This window comes from Augochlora pura, chromosome 3 (assembly GCF_028453695.1).
Source record: "Augochlora pura isolate Apur16 chromosome 3, APUR_v2.2.1, whole genome shotgun sequence".
NCBI lineage: Eukaryota > Metazoa > Arthropoda > Insecta > Hymenoptera > Halictidae > Augochlora > Augochlora pura.
In genome coordinates, this window is record NC_135774.1 from 11,914,037 (window position 1) to 11,928,461 (window position 14,425).

The 14,425-nt window shown below is 46.1% G+C and overlaps 1 protein-coding gene across 1 annotated transcript in view; it reads right to left on the reverse strand.

The window, feature by feature from the left end:
* Window positions 1-14,425, reverse strand: part of LOC144468124 (uncharacterized) — an 87,303-nt gene that overhangs the window by 43,805 nt on the left and 29,073 nt on the right. Inside the window, exon 2 of the mRNA XM_078177332.1 lies at window positions 5,327-6,799. Coding sequence (XP_078033458.1) covers window positions 5,327-5,608 — 282 coding nt within the window. The 5' untranslated portion in view covers window positions 5,609-6,799. The remainder of the gene's footprint in view (window positions 1-5,326; window positions 6,800-14,425) is intronic.

Consider the following 14,425-nt stretch of genomic DNA (forward strand, 5'->3'; position numbering starts at 1 on the left):
AAAGTGTGTTCGTACAATTTTTCGGGGACGAATAAAAATGCAACAAAGCCGAATATTCGTCAATCTATGTTTTTAATACAACGCCTCTCGAAATAAAGGGGGAGATTTTCACTGGAAAATTGTAGATTTTTGAAGTACTGTAACTTCGTGTAGAAAAGTCTGAAAATAGTCTGCCTGGGCTCGTTTTAAAGGACAAAACTTCTACTGTCATATACCTCTCTCTAGATTTCCCGAGAAACATTTTTTTATTAAAAAACAGAACAAGAAACAGAAGCTGTATTTCGTCATCTAAAAGTTCTCGTATCTACGTCTATAGAATTCTTTTATTTATTTCAATATTATTATTGTTTATTTGGAATGGAGTAAAATTGTAACAAAAAATGGTGGATTAACTTTTCAGGACTATCAATTGAGTTTGTTCAAATTTCTTAGAATATTTATAAGAGCGCGTGCCTGAATGAAGAAATACATTCGAAAATTTCTAATGGGAGCAGCTTTATGATCTCAACAATTATCGAAGGAAAAGAATGCATTCTGTCATTTAACCGGCTGCTGCACGTTTAGGCAAGAAACTTGCCTCCGTACGATCGCGTCGAAATGAATGTTACAAAAAATTGTTCGAAGTATACACGGTCGCTTGAACCGTCGCGTCGCCATGAAAATTCTCGTTCATTGCGGGGCTATATTAGATTGTCTGAGACGCTTCGCTTTGAAAGTTGCGAAACGTACAAATTCGATTCTACCCGTCCGACTGTAAAAGTGCTATCAATTATTCGAAGGAAAAGTCAATTCAGAGAGGGACGCGCAGCACTGTTTTTCCGGCGTGTCCGCGAGCGCGGTGTATCTGTTTTCTCTCGTCGAAAGATCAGGGAAATTCGCTTGGTTTCCCAAGCAAAAATGGAGGACATTATTTTTCCACGGAAGACAGAGGGCACGGGCGAATTACGTAACGCGGGTCGAAAGCAACCGAAACAATGGCGGCGATGGAGGTGCTCCGGCCGGGTGCATTTCCGGTGGCGATACAACGTTGAAAATCCACGTCTACGCCGTCAAATCCCATCACGGGGAGGGCATAAATTTCTCCGGGTCTGTTCGAGCCCTGGCACCGACCCTACCGCCGCACCGACCCCCCCCCCCCCCTCCTCCTCCCTTTTCAACCCGGTGCCGCGTGCAGCCCTGTAGATACCTTCTCGCAATGTCATGACTCGCTTGTGTCCCCGCAACCGTGTCACCCGGACCAGAGATCGGACATTTATGATTCCGTTCGTTCCTCATCACGGACAGCAAACGCACGGTCACCGTTCCGACCGACGCACTTGCATACACGTGACAGGCCAAGCCACTGGCTTGGTTGTACGGATACAATGCCTTCCATAGGCATTACGCTAGTGGCCAATAAAATTCCACCGGCACTCGACAATGCACTCGAAACTTTGCGTCGGATGGAATACCAACGCTAAATGAGTTGGTCAGAATCACGGAGGCGTAAGTCCCATTTTACGCGTTGCGGGAAACGGGGATTGTTACTGTTTATTAACGTGTGTATTGTCTACTGGTCGAATTTATTACTCAGATAATATTTGGAATATTTTGATATGTATAATCACTAAGATGTAAAAATAATGGTACTTATGCCATGATTTTAAAGCACGCAAATCATACGATGGATCGCCGAGTCTCATTTATCCTGCATTCAAATGCAGATGACATTTTTCACATATCTATTTATAGTCATCTACTTTAATGCGTTGATGAATTAAATACAAAATAGAATGATTTTCATTGAACTTTTATAAAATATATAATTCGATAAAAAATGTCAAAGTATCTTCTCCTTAACATTTTGACTGGCATGTCGATCGCGTATACTTGATTTTTAGTATAATCTATTAAATAAATTGATCTGCATCGATAAGAATCAGCAGAACTGCATCTATTGTATAATAAATTTTACTCTGTTCTGCGACAAATAAGTTCTTCTGATTTTGTCCGACTTTTATAGACACTGCTATGACAATAAACACGTTAACTATTTTTGATGAGTATAGTCGTCATCAATCAATTATAATCAAACACAAAATGTTGTTAAAAACAGCTAACTAGTTAAAAAGAATATATATAATAAATTAAAAAAAGGATTGCATTCAAAAAAAGTTATGATAAACTCAAACGCAAAGTATAATTACAGTAACTACACAGACACTTCAAAAAGACCGCATCAACTAAACATAAAAATACGATTCGGCGCAGAAAACATTCCGAAAACACGTCAGCTGTAGAATTCCGCGCAACCGGCAAGCACAATGCCTAATTTTCCCCCCGGACCGAGGTACTTGCCCGATGATCGTCTAGACGGAACACTTTCCTCTGCCGCAGCACACACGAGGCTCGGAAGTTCCTCCCGTGAACTCTGGCTAATTATCCCAAACACGGAAAGTAGCGTCGGTCAGAATCCCGGCTAAAATCCTCCGCTCCTCAATCAACAGTGATTAAACCTTTCCCAATGAAGTTTGCTCTCGTGATTCTAAGGCCGGCGCGGTGTTTCCCTTGGCAGTCTCCGTTAGGGCGGCGAGGGCCAGACAGAGGGATCCCGAGAGGGAAAGAGAGGGCGGGAAGGGCTGAGCGAGCCAGAGATATCGAGAGAGGGTAAGCCGTAGGACCGGACCGCTCGATGCCATTATCGTCCAACGTTAGATTTTCTGGTCGAGCACCGGCGGTGCCCTGTATATCCGGGGCTCGCCTAACCGAATATGCATCCGCGTCCATCAAGCGTACAGAGAGATAGCGTTAACAAGCTGTATATAAGCGACGGCGCAGAGACCGATCTGCTCGTCGACATCAAAGAGAGACTCCTCTCCCCTCGTGTTTCCTGCCACGGATCTCCCCGAGGCCCGCCGGGACCCAGGCGGCCACGGAATCAGGCTCCGCAGCGAGAGCACGTACCCCACGGGCACCGTAGACGACGACGTAGTTCCACTTCGCGTGACTGAATGGCCGTAGAGCGGCGAAGGTGGGTCACCGGTAACGCGGTCGAAAGGTTTCATCGGAGCCCGGGGCCAATGTTTCTGACCGTCAATCAGTCGGTTGGCCGATGATCACGGCTCGGCTTCGTGCCACGTCAGTGAAAATCGCTACCAATCCTGCCAACGAATCAAAGGGCGGGAGGGTAGGAAGTTTCCAAGTTGTGGTTATTGCGACCGATCGATCGACCCGACCGGTAACCGTGTATAGCTTATGGAGAGCAGTAAGCTGCAACACACGTCCCTCTTCCTCGCTCGCTCCGTCTCACGTCTCGCCATCTCCGCTCTCTTCTCCGTCGCCGCTGTTCGCGCTGCTCTTAACCTCGCGCGGCTCGAATCCGACCCTCTTCACCTTCCCTCTCTTTCCTTCGCCGGTCTTTTCACCCGTAGGGACAATGGGAACACCCGGGAGAATATCAGAGGATAGGAGGCAACGGCTCCCTAGCAGCCTGCGATGCAGCCCACCCGTCGATTGGCCGGCGGTGAGAGAGCACTTCCTGTTAGCCTCGACCCTCGTCCGCAACCAGCCGCAGGCCGCAAGCCTTGGCTCCTGCGAGCCGTAACCTCTAACCTCACGCTGTTCGGCCTGACCTCCTGCCGACAGCGTAATTGTTTAGAAACCCCTTGATCTGTAATTTCAGCGCCCGGCCACCTCTCTACACGAAACATCGTTAACACGGTTTCGTCCTCCTCTATCTATCTTTCTGCCTGTCCTTCTCCCTATCTCCCGCCTTCTACCCGTCTCCTTTCTCATCCCCATCGCCACCCTCGTTTACGTTTCCGTTGCTCCCCGCCCCCCACGGTATTCAGCCTCTTTCCAGCTCAAGGCTAGACCGCTATTCCCAGCTTCATCTCACTTTCTCTTGGCCCACCGTGCTTTCTCCGTTCCACGTGACCGGCAGTCGATGGCCGCGCATGCACCCCTCTCGTGCCATCTGCGGTCGCCGCGCGATCAACGACCTGCCACGTGAAAAACCAATGAATCGTCGCACGTAAGGCACCGGCTTAATTGTGCAACCCCTGGCCGGCGCACCAGTTGCCGCCGATCAGAACGGGGGATGGGGGCGCTCCGATTCCAACCTGTTTTGCTCGGCTACACGAATACCAGACCTTGTACGGCTTGCACTCTCCAACTTCCGCTCCGCGCGTTCTTGCAACTCCGTCCGCCGGCGAGACACAGCTTGCTCTTGCGTAAGCTCCTGACCAGCTTCGGGCAGCGGAGCCTTTTTAATTGCCGCGCGGAACGAATAAGTTTGTGCGCGCTCGCGAAATCGAACGCTTCGCCGCAGCCACATTTCACCACGGTTCGGTGCCCGTATTTCATTTGGGGTCTTCCCTTTTGCGGGGTTTTTGTTTGCCGCGCCAGTTTTTTTCATATTTCTTTGAAAGCTTTATGTTTCTGTTCACCGACCGGCGGAAATGCTCCCGATATCTCCTCCACGATTTTGTGCCTTTTAGTCGATTCAGGCGTCGGCTGTTTATTTTTTGGTGTCTTTTTTGGTGAGGTGGTTTTGATAGCTTTCTTTGGAGGCGGTTGAGGGAATTTATTGTGAGATTTTTGTGCGACGAGGTATTCTTTACTGTTTTAGATAGGGTATGATGTGTTAGGTAGTGTGCGATGTGTTAGATAGTGTGTGATGTCTTAGGTAAGTTGGTGGTTTTTTATCTAATGTATTGCAAGTTTTTTATATTAAAGTCAGTGCTCGGAAATATTTTAGTCTCAGCAGATTTTTACTACAGATAATGTCGCTAAACTTCGAAGATATACTGCAAGCCTTATCGCAGCTGAAATTTCAGTACACTGTTTTTTGCTAACGTATGTCACAGGATAATTGGACGAGTTTACCCCCACGGTGTTTTAGTACATTTTTATGTAATTACAGAGAAGCGAAAATATTATTAAACTTCCAAGATAGCTCGGAGTTTTTAGTGATAAAACTATAGCATTTCTAGTCCGCTATTTTCTACTAATAAACACTGTAAAATTTTATATACTCGAACTATGTTCTCCAAAGTATCTTAGCAGATTCTTACGCAATTTCAGGGAAACTGAAAATATCATTAAACCTCCAAGGTACCCTGCAGTCTCTTCAAATTACAGCAGAGTTTTCTGTGTATTAATTTTCGTTAATGTACCCTGCTCGAATGCAAAGCCTCTATTTTAGCACGATACCATCTTGGATAAAACCCAGTAATACTCAACGCCATCCAATGCAATCCCCGAAAACTATACCGTGGAGGCGGCAGCTCGGTTGCCGCCAGGTGTGCGCGAGGAATTGAAAAATTCAGAAGTCATTTCTACTTACGATCTCCTCGAGCTTCGAGCATCCTTTCCTCGCGGTGCAGGCGAGCGCGACGATCACACCCCCGCCAAACATCAGCAGCAGGAACACCGCCAGTTTCCATCCGTGATCCCTCTGCGGGATCAGCTTCTTGGCCGTGGGCAGCCTGGCTACCTCCGTCGTGGTGACACCGTACCGTGACGCTTTCACCAGGATGCTCCTGAGCCTCCTGGTCGCCTTCTCGCACGCCATCTTGGTGGGGTTGCTCTTCGAGGCTGACCTCGACTTCACGTGCACGTGATCCATGGTAATCCTTACTCGAGCACGGAACAGATCGGCGAACACTTGTCCGAAGACATAACAACAACCGGCGAACAAAGTGAAGTCCAGTGTCTCCGCGGTGATGTCTCCGCTACACACTATCACCGACGGCGATGCCCGAGCGTGAGTCACGCGACAGACTCTCTTCCTCCATTTGAACGAGTCATCGAGCACCGTTTGTCGGATCGGAGCTGTTTCCTTCCGCGATCTGTGCGCCTCGCGTCGAGTGTTTTCACCGGTGGAACGTGAACAACGGTATCCGTAGGTGATACCACGGCCACTTCAGCCACCGTTGAGGGGATAGCCCAGTCGGCGAGCCGTCGAAACTGTCCCCGAGGAATGCGCAGCGTACCAATTCCCAGCGCCGGGACGTCGTCGACGGCTTTACCGTCCCCGGTGCATGGACTCTTCGCCCGGGTTTTATGAGATTATACCGTCCGATCCCGCGGTATCGCGTGGCCCCGCTCCGTCATCCTCGTCCAGCCACACACGTCGTCCGTGTGCCACCGTCCCTCATGAGCCGTGGGCCGCGTCGTTATATTTTTATGCGCACGACGTGGGAGGATGTGAAACGGGACGTTCGTCGGCCGAATGTGAATCGGCCCAGATAAAAGGAAATGAGCGGCGATACCCGAACGAAGCCGGCCAACTGCACGCGTTCCTAGCCGCGTCGCTCGTCCGAGGTTTCTTCGGGGCCGACACCCTCCCGGTTTTTCTGGCTATCGAACTTCAGGAAGCCCCGGGCTGCCCGATACTATCTCGATATCGTCCCTATCGAAATAACTTCTCGCCGCGCGCTATTCTTGGTCGCGCTTCGTTCCCAGATTGGCATGGATTAGGCAAGATCGAACCGATCCGACCGGATCGATGAATAATCGCGCGCGCGCGCGACCACTCGGATCGATGACAATGGGCGCCGGTGTGATCTCTCTCGGTCTCTCTTATTCGCTGCTCGTTCTTTTCTCGGTCGATTATCGGAGGTTATCGATAGTCGTTCGTTCGAGGATATCGTTGTTTCCTTATTCCCGGGACTCGATAATCGGGCTCTATTATCGTTTTTACGGCGTCGGCCGGCTATTTTCTCTTATTCCCCACGGCGGTACTCGCTGGATGGTGCACTAATGGGCCGGCGATTTCGCTCATCAGCGTGGCTCGTGTTGCTTCTTTCCGTCCCACCTGCAAATAAAAACACCCGTCAGAGGATCGTGGGCCGCGTGGATCGTGAAACGGGAACTTAATTGCCGGACTATCCGGGGATCAAACGGGGATGCCGAGGCGTAACTTGAGTAATGAGACCCCGGATATAAATCTGTTCCCATGGACATCTTAGAACCATCGTTAGGGAACATTTATTCTTGGACCGAGCCGGGCTTAATGATAGCTCTCGCCGATAGACCGATACCTGTGCACGGCAACCCGAGAACAGCTGTACCGCGCGGATCTCGGAAACCTCTGATCAGACAAATTGTTTATCGGAATCGGATAGACCCCCCGTCCGTCAGAGAACCCACGTTTTTCATGCGATGAGGATTGAAAAGCTTATGAACAGGATGCCCAGACTTGTTTTTTACGGAGAGGAAGCTTCCTTTATGGATGACATTTCAGGCGCATTGAAAATCAATGTTGGCTGGTACGTATGTATTTATAGCCGAGGATCGCGTACTCTTTCATTCTTAAGGAGGAAAATGGGAACGACTTGTATAGTCTGCATTTAAAAACCGTGGATTGGAGATCGATGTTTCCTGCTACAATTGCACAAGTCTAGGACTTTCTTTATTTAAAAATAATAAAGGCAAGCACTTTCTTGTGCGTTACTATTTTAATATATTTAAAATTTCTTAAGTAGCAATGTGTATAGGAAGAATTGCTTTCAAGGAGGTTCTTATATTATTTATTAAAACAGGAAACCTAGGAGCCTCTTGAACAATTGCTATATTTATGGCAGCAATGACTGGACTGCGATAGAAAATTGTAAAGACTTAAGAACGATTTAATCATTTTATTATGCCACTTTCAACTTATCGAAATTATAAAATGCAACAATGTCTTTCTATATAATTTCTGATTCTTATAATTATCTTAAAAAATTTCTACTTCTCTATTTTTTTTTATTTCCTCTATTTTTTCTTTTAAAATTGTCGATATTATAAAAATATTCTTGCGGTAAGTTTTCATGTTTTAAATCATTAATAAATTAAGATTGGACATATTCATTGAATCTCGTCACCGCCCTAAAAGAGTGTGCATTAGCCGCGTTCACGGCTCCGTCTATCATCAAGCGCCGCAGAATCGTGTATAGCGTAATTATCGCGAGGCAGCGAAAGGTGTTCAGGGACAACTGCATTGGTCAGCGGCCGGCCAATGGGCAGTTCAGCGCGAGAAAACGGCGGGGGATGACGAGGCGATTATAACGAGCCCGGCGGACCGTGATTACAAAGGGAGAACACGGTGTTTCAGGTAATTGCCGCAACGTTACACCCCATCCCTCTTAATTGCACGGTACAATGGCACAAAATCGTTTCGTAGCGATGGATGAAAGTAATCAGGGATCGATGGAACCGACAGACGATCGGTCTTCGGCCGAGGCGAAGTTTCTCCGCGAGAGGCGAGGCAGCTCTCGGTCCGATATAGAATCTTATTTCTGTCGGTTCGGAAACGGACGTGCGCCGAACCCGGGACAGGATGGATTTTTAGTGCATTAAAGATGGGGAGGGCTGGGGGGGGGGGGGGCAATATCGGGGATAGGATTATCGTCGGACCGGACGATATCGCGATGAAAATACTGTAGTCGCAGTCGAACGGAAGCGAACGGCTTGTCGCGGGAACCATGGTCCGAGGATTAAGCGAGAATTACCTTGGATTCCCCGTTCTCGAATTCCGCGCACTTAATCCTGTTTCTGTCGGTCTACCTGCAGCCGCTGCTTGAATGCCATTTTCTTTTCTCTAATTCTTGCCTGGTTAATCTTAAATCCCTCTGTTAATTACGTCACCCGCGGACGAGCGCCGTAGCGGGTGGGGGGAGGGTGAGGCGGCGGCGGTGAAGGGAGAAGAAGCCCGGCGCCGCGCGCATGCTAATCCGCGTGTCTCTTATTGTTTCCTTTCGTATTTCCCGAGGAGTAAATAACGACGAGGCGACGGGGAGTTGGTCCCACCGATTCACGGCGCCGCTCGCGTGCAGCCGCGGACAATGAACGCCGTTTAAAATTGCTTGGGGGTTCGGCTCCTCGTGCTTTCCTGTTTCTCATAACCGGGACACGGCCGACGTCATTTGTTTCGCTTGTTTCGGAGTCGGGGAGGAATGAAATCGTCGGGACACAATTTAGAGAAATAAATAGGACGGTTCCGCGCGAGCGAGCGAGCGAACGAGCCGGCTAGCTGGCGAAACTAGCTCGAGGGTCGGCTGGATCTGCTACCGTTCGAAAGTTTTCGTTTCTTATTCGATGGGGGGAACTTGGATTGGATTTACCGGGGGATCGGGAAGTTCCAAAGCGAAGCGCAGCAAACAGTTCTCGGAATTTTTAAACAAGTGAAGCACGCGATGCGTGAGAACAAGGAAGTCGCGGCCCGGATTGCGGATCTTCTGTTATAAATTCTCACGCTTGTTATTCCAAGAAAGTCGAGACGTTCCGGCAGACTTTTATTTTATTTCGCTGGAAGCTCCCCGCTACACTGCTACGCGGGAAATGAGAAGATCAATTACCCTCTGGCACGGCCGAGAAACAATTTCAATTTTTTAACGCGGTACGGATGACTAAATGTAGTCGTTTTCTTGACGTTAAGTGCCGAGTTATTAAAAATGGTTGTCTGGAAAACTACAAATGGTTTGTCTTGATTGCACCCTAGATACAATTAAAAATATAAAACGTAATCATAAATCTAAATAAAAGTTATTTTTAACGAAACAATGTATCTTATAACTTAATTTAACTGTCTCATATTTTATAAGTTACATTTTTGTAATGTGATGTAAAGCTCTTAAAATATTCCAGCTATTATTACGTTAATATCGTACTTTCATATTTTTTTTTTAAAAACCTTACAGTCATCCATTTCGTTCAGAACCATTTTATAGAATAGCTATTGACCAGTGAGCATTTTGCAACTGATTTTTATTCCGTGCATACGTTCAGACGCTTATACATTTTTCTTGTACGACCCATCGCGGAATACGCTTCGATAATATGGTCTCCAATATCCTCGATTCATGAAACCATGATACAAAAAGTTCAACATAGATAGCTCCGATTTTATGTGTACAAATCTGGCCGCCCCATGGCATTTAACGATCATGTATATTTCACAATACCCAATGCGACTAACTTATACATGTTCCCAAAGCGTAGAAAAATTGCAGATCGTTTTATCATACATTTAACAATCATATCGATTGTTCATCTTTGGTTAGACAAATCGATTTCTACGAGTTGAGCAATCATAGCAGGAACTATTATGTGTATTAAGGGGTTTCAGCTCGTTTACCTATAAATAATAATAATAATTTTCAAGCACCGATTCATAGTCTCAATATTAAAGAATATCGTTAGCAGTATCCTTTTGTTAACAATGTTGAATTTTTTTTATTAACAATTGCTATAATAACATAAACTATTATTTACAGAAAAGGCTTCCAGCTCGTTTACTGATAAATAATAATAATAATTTCTAAGTATCAAATTCACGGTCTCAATATCTTTTTTCCTCCAGCTATACCCTTTTATTAACAATGTTCCTAACATGACTACATATACAAAATGATTCAGGATTATTTTATACACTTAACAGCAATAAATGCAATAAAATTCTTTTATGGATTCCGACTTGCACTATACGGAGTCTGTGTGCGAAATAAAGCTAAAAAATCCTTGCACGAAAAAGAGAGGTGAACAGAATTTTAGAGAATCGTGGACGCGCTGCGAATGCTCGAAGATTAAAACAAACGCGCGAACCGGATAGAACAAAATGGCGTGGCGTGTGCCGTAACACCGTTATTAAATTCCGCCCGACAAAATCGCAAGATAGCCGGATATCCGGGTCCGTGTTAAATATTAATACCGGCCTGGTATCAGCAGGCATAAAAGTCTCCTCTACCAATTCCCGTGGAAGAGCGTAGACTTTTGTTACGGGTTCAACAGGGCCCGGGGGGGGGGGGGGGGGGGGGGGGCAGCGCGCGAGAGAGAACGCCGGTCTAATCAAAGACTTTAAGCGTTCTAATCCCGCGTAAAAGAAAATTATGTAACAGCTATTGTTCCGCGGCCGATCGGCCGGATTAAGAACGTTATCGCGTACTCGCGCGGAGCGCGCCACGAACTTTTCCACGGCGCCTCCCCCGGCTCGTATCTAAATCACTTGCCGCTAACGATAATCTCGATCCAAGGAACGTAAGCTTAATCGTGCCGAGCTAATTCTCGCTCGAAACTCCCCAGACTGCAATAGTCGTAACATTCGCATGGAAGCCCGTGTATGAGAACGTGCCAAGAAAGCTCGCCCCCGTTTTGAGACCCCTGCGCCGCCAGCCGACTACTCCGAACTCGAAAGTACTTTCCTTTTAATCGCGAGTGTGTGTAACTTCGGGTTAAAAGCATGTTAAAGGCTCAGCCAATCCGCGGCGGCTTACGTCTTCGTCGTTTCTCAAAAGATCCGAGAGGATCCCTCTTCCACCAATTTCCCCACCCCCCTCGCCCGACACCCCGCCCCACCCTTCTTCTTCTCGAGCCGTGGCTCGGACGGTAGGCTAATTAGCGCGATCTAATGCAGACACTGTGATTCGGATGGTATTCTCCCGGCAGTAATTCCGGCGGCCCGGTTTTGCTAATCTTCCAGAATTAATCACCGCTGATGTAAGCCCGCAGTCGCAACCCTCTTCGACGCCGCACACGCACGCGACCACCACACCGTCACGGTTCGCGTACGTGCGCGACCAACACGAGCCCGACGGAGGAGCTTTAAATTTCGCATCGCGCGACAGCTATCCCCTGGCATTGTGTCAAAGGGAGGAGCGACGAACCAAGTTTTGCTTGTAAACGCGAAGAACCGTCGTAATGGAGTTCCACCCCGAGTTCGATGACGTTGGCACCAAGATAATTGGCTGTGTTTTCTAGACCCCCCCTCCCCACACCAGAAAATTACTGGCTGCTAGCAATTTTAAGAGGAACGAGCACTGTTGGAAATTGTTGATTTCTTGCCGTTTTCGGAAGCTGAAGGAATCCTTTCGAAAATATACAAACCGAGGGACGGGGTACAAACTTTGCTCCTCGGAATCAAAGTAGGAAGAAGTGTTGTTGAAATATTTCTTCAAACCGCATTCAATGAAACTATAACTACGTATATTGTATACAATGATGCACAAAATGTGTTCTTTAAATTTTTGTTACTGTAGTACCAAATAAAGTTAACAAAACGTGAGTTTTTAATTTATTATTAAAATTAGTAGCTGTAATATACAATTGCAAAGGCATCAGAAGAATTTAATAATCTTGTTACACTTTCTTTTAATTATAAAAATTATTCTTACAACCGTCTTGAAAAATCTTGTACAAATCTTGCACAAAGACGACAAAGGCGATTGTGAAACGAATTGACTAAAAATCAATTCTCCGTGGAGCAGGTCTTTCATGGCAGCACCGATGCATTTTTCTCGCGTGATAATTCTAATCCCGAATTTGTCGATTTGTCCGAGGCTGATTGGCCGCTACGGCAATCGCGGAATCGGATCGAGAAATTCGCCGGCGTTGTTAACAAGATCGTCGTCTCCATCCGTTGGTAATTCAATTCCAAGATGTCCGCTCGTTTCGAGGAAGTTCGAGCCCCGGGTCCCGGACCATTGGGGCCGCGGGGGAGAGGGGAGGGGAGGAGAGTAAGCTAACTAAACCTGAAAAGGTGCTTTTTGCCGGCGGTATTAGCCGTCGATGTTGACCGTCGCGGGTTCTTCGGTCGTGACTCCTGGGATCTGCTCGTATTTTCCAGCAGGAGGATCGGTGCACCTTTATTGGATAAAACTGGATGAAGAACTACGGTGCAGAAGCCATCGACCGGGGTGGTCCCCGTAGCCTCTGAAGAAAATGAGATACCTTAATAAGGCGCCATCCCCGAGTGTAATTACGCGTTCCAACTTCCTGCGCTATTTTCGTGCTGCGAGTAATTAGAATACCGATAGCTCCGGCGAGCGTAGCCCTTCCACCATCGGCCGGCGCGGCCCACCTCGCAACGGCGCCGCTCCTCCTTTTACTTCCGGCTGGAATGCGTTCGGGATTCAATGGGCGAGCTTCGGTGGAACTTGGGCGACATCCGGCGGTGAACAAGCGCCGCTCGAAGAATCGAAAGCTACCGGCTCCTGTACGTCGAAATATCTCCAATTTGTCCTGGTCGTCTCTACCAGCCCTCGGCCCGATGAGAATTAATTACGCGGATGATCACCGGGCCCTTGACAGAGGCGAAGCCTTCAAAGCGTTTCGTCGACGAAATATTGCGAAATCCGGGGGATTCGGGTAAGCTTTGTCGCCGATTCCCCGAAGACTTCGCCCATTAATCGGCACAACATCTGAGCAACACCATTGCCCCGTAAATGAACCTCATTCATTCGAACAGATTACCTAATTGTAAGCCATGATTGCTTGTACAATTGCTATTGGAACTTGGCGAAAATTGTCAGATGCGATTGTCAGAGTACAAATTTTCAATATGTATTCATTGGAAATGATCGTTGCATCGTGGGAAATGCAGAATGTCAAATTTTATAACCCTTTGCACTCGAATGGTGACTACGGGGCACCACTAAAATTGTTATTATCAATTTTTACATTTAAGAAATTGTTAAAAGTGTAACTGTTGCTTGAGTTATAAGCCTCAATTTCACATTCATAAAATGCACTTTGTTATATAAAATGGAAATATTATAAAAAATATTAAAAGCTAGGAAAATTATTTTAGATTTATGGTTGAAATAGCTTGAATAGAAAAGATCAACACTTTACCGACCGGTCATTCCGGCTTAAATATTTTTATATTTTAATAATAATAGCCTTACATAATATTTATTTTATCTATTTCATTTATTTTACACCTATCTAACATTTGAAACATTATATAATAATATCTCAATAATAAATAGCAAATTATTGATCACCGTGACAACCAATTTACAAGCTATCAATATTATTTACGGGATATTAATCTTAAAGTTTACAATAAAATTAATTAAATTGTATTAAAAATATCAGAATTGATAGGAAGTATTCTCACAAGAACGATAATTAATTATTTAGCACGACAGTAATTGTTTTCCATTATCATTAAATCTTAGGATATTGAAAATATTAGTTTATAATTTATTACAACAATATGCACTGTATTTAGGAATCATGTTTGATTGTTACAGGAAAATTGTAATAGTTAATTTGCAAAATAAAAATATAATTTTTGTTAATGTTAATAGATCATACGGCATTTACAACGAAGGAGAAGTTATGGTGATTATGTCATTAAAATCCCAAGTCGATATTTCAATCCGTTCTTGAGATATAAGCGTCCAAAGTTTGAGCGAATTATGAATGAAGAGCGGGCGACCATTCATAGCTGAATACCTGGAAACGCGTACGCACTAATAGTATAGTAAAAACTGACCTGCCTCAACTACGTCGCCGTTGGGGTGGGTCAGTGACTAGTGTGCGAGCGAGAGGTCCGACCATGCGAGGGCGACAGAAACGGTAAAATGTCAAAAAATTACCTTTGTCCTTACACGACGATATCTCCGTAATTAAACAATGTATCGCAATGAAACTGACGCCATTCGAAAGCGGAAGCTTG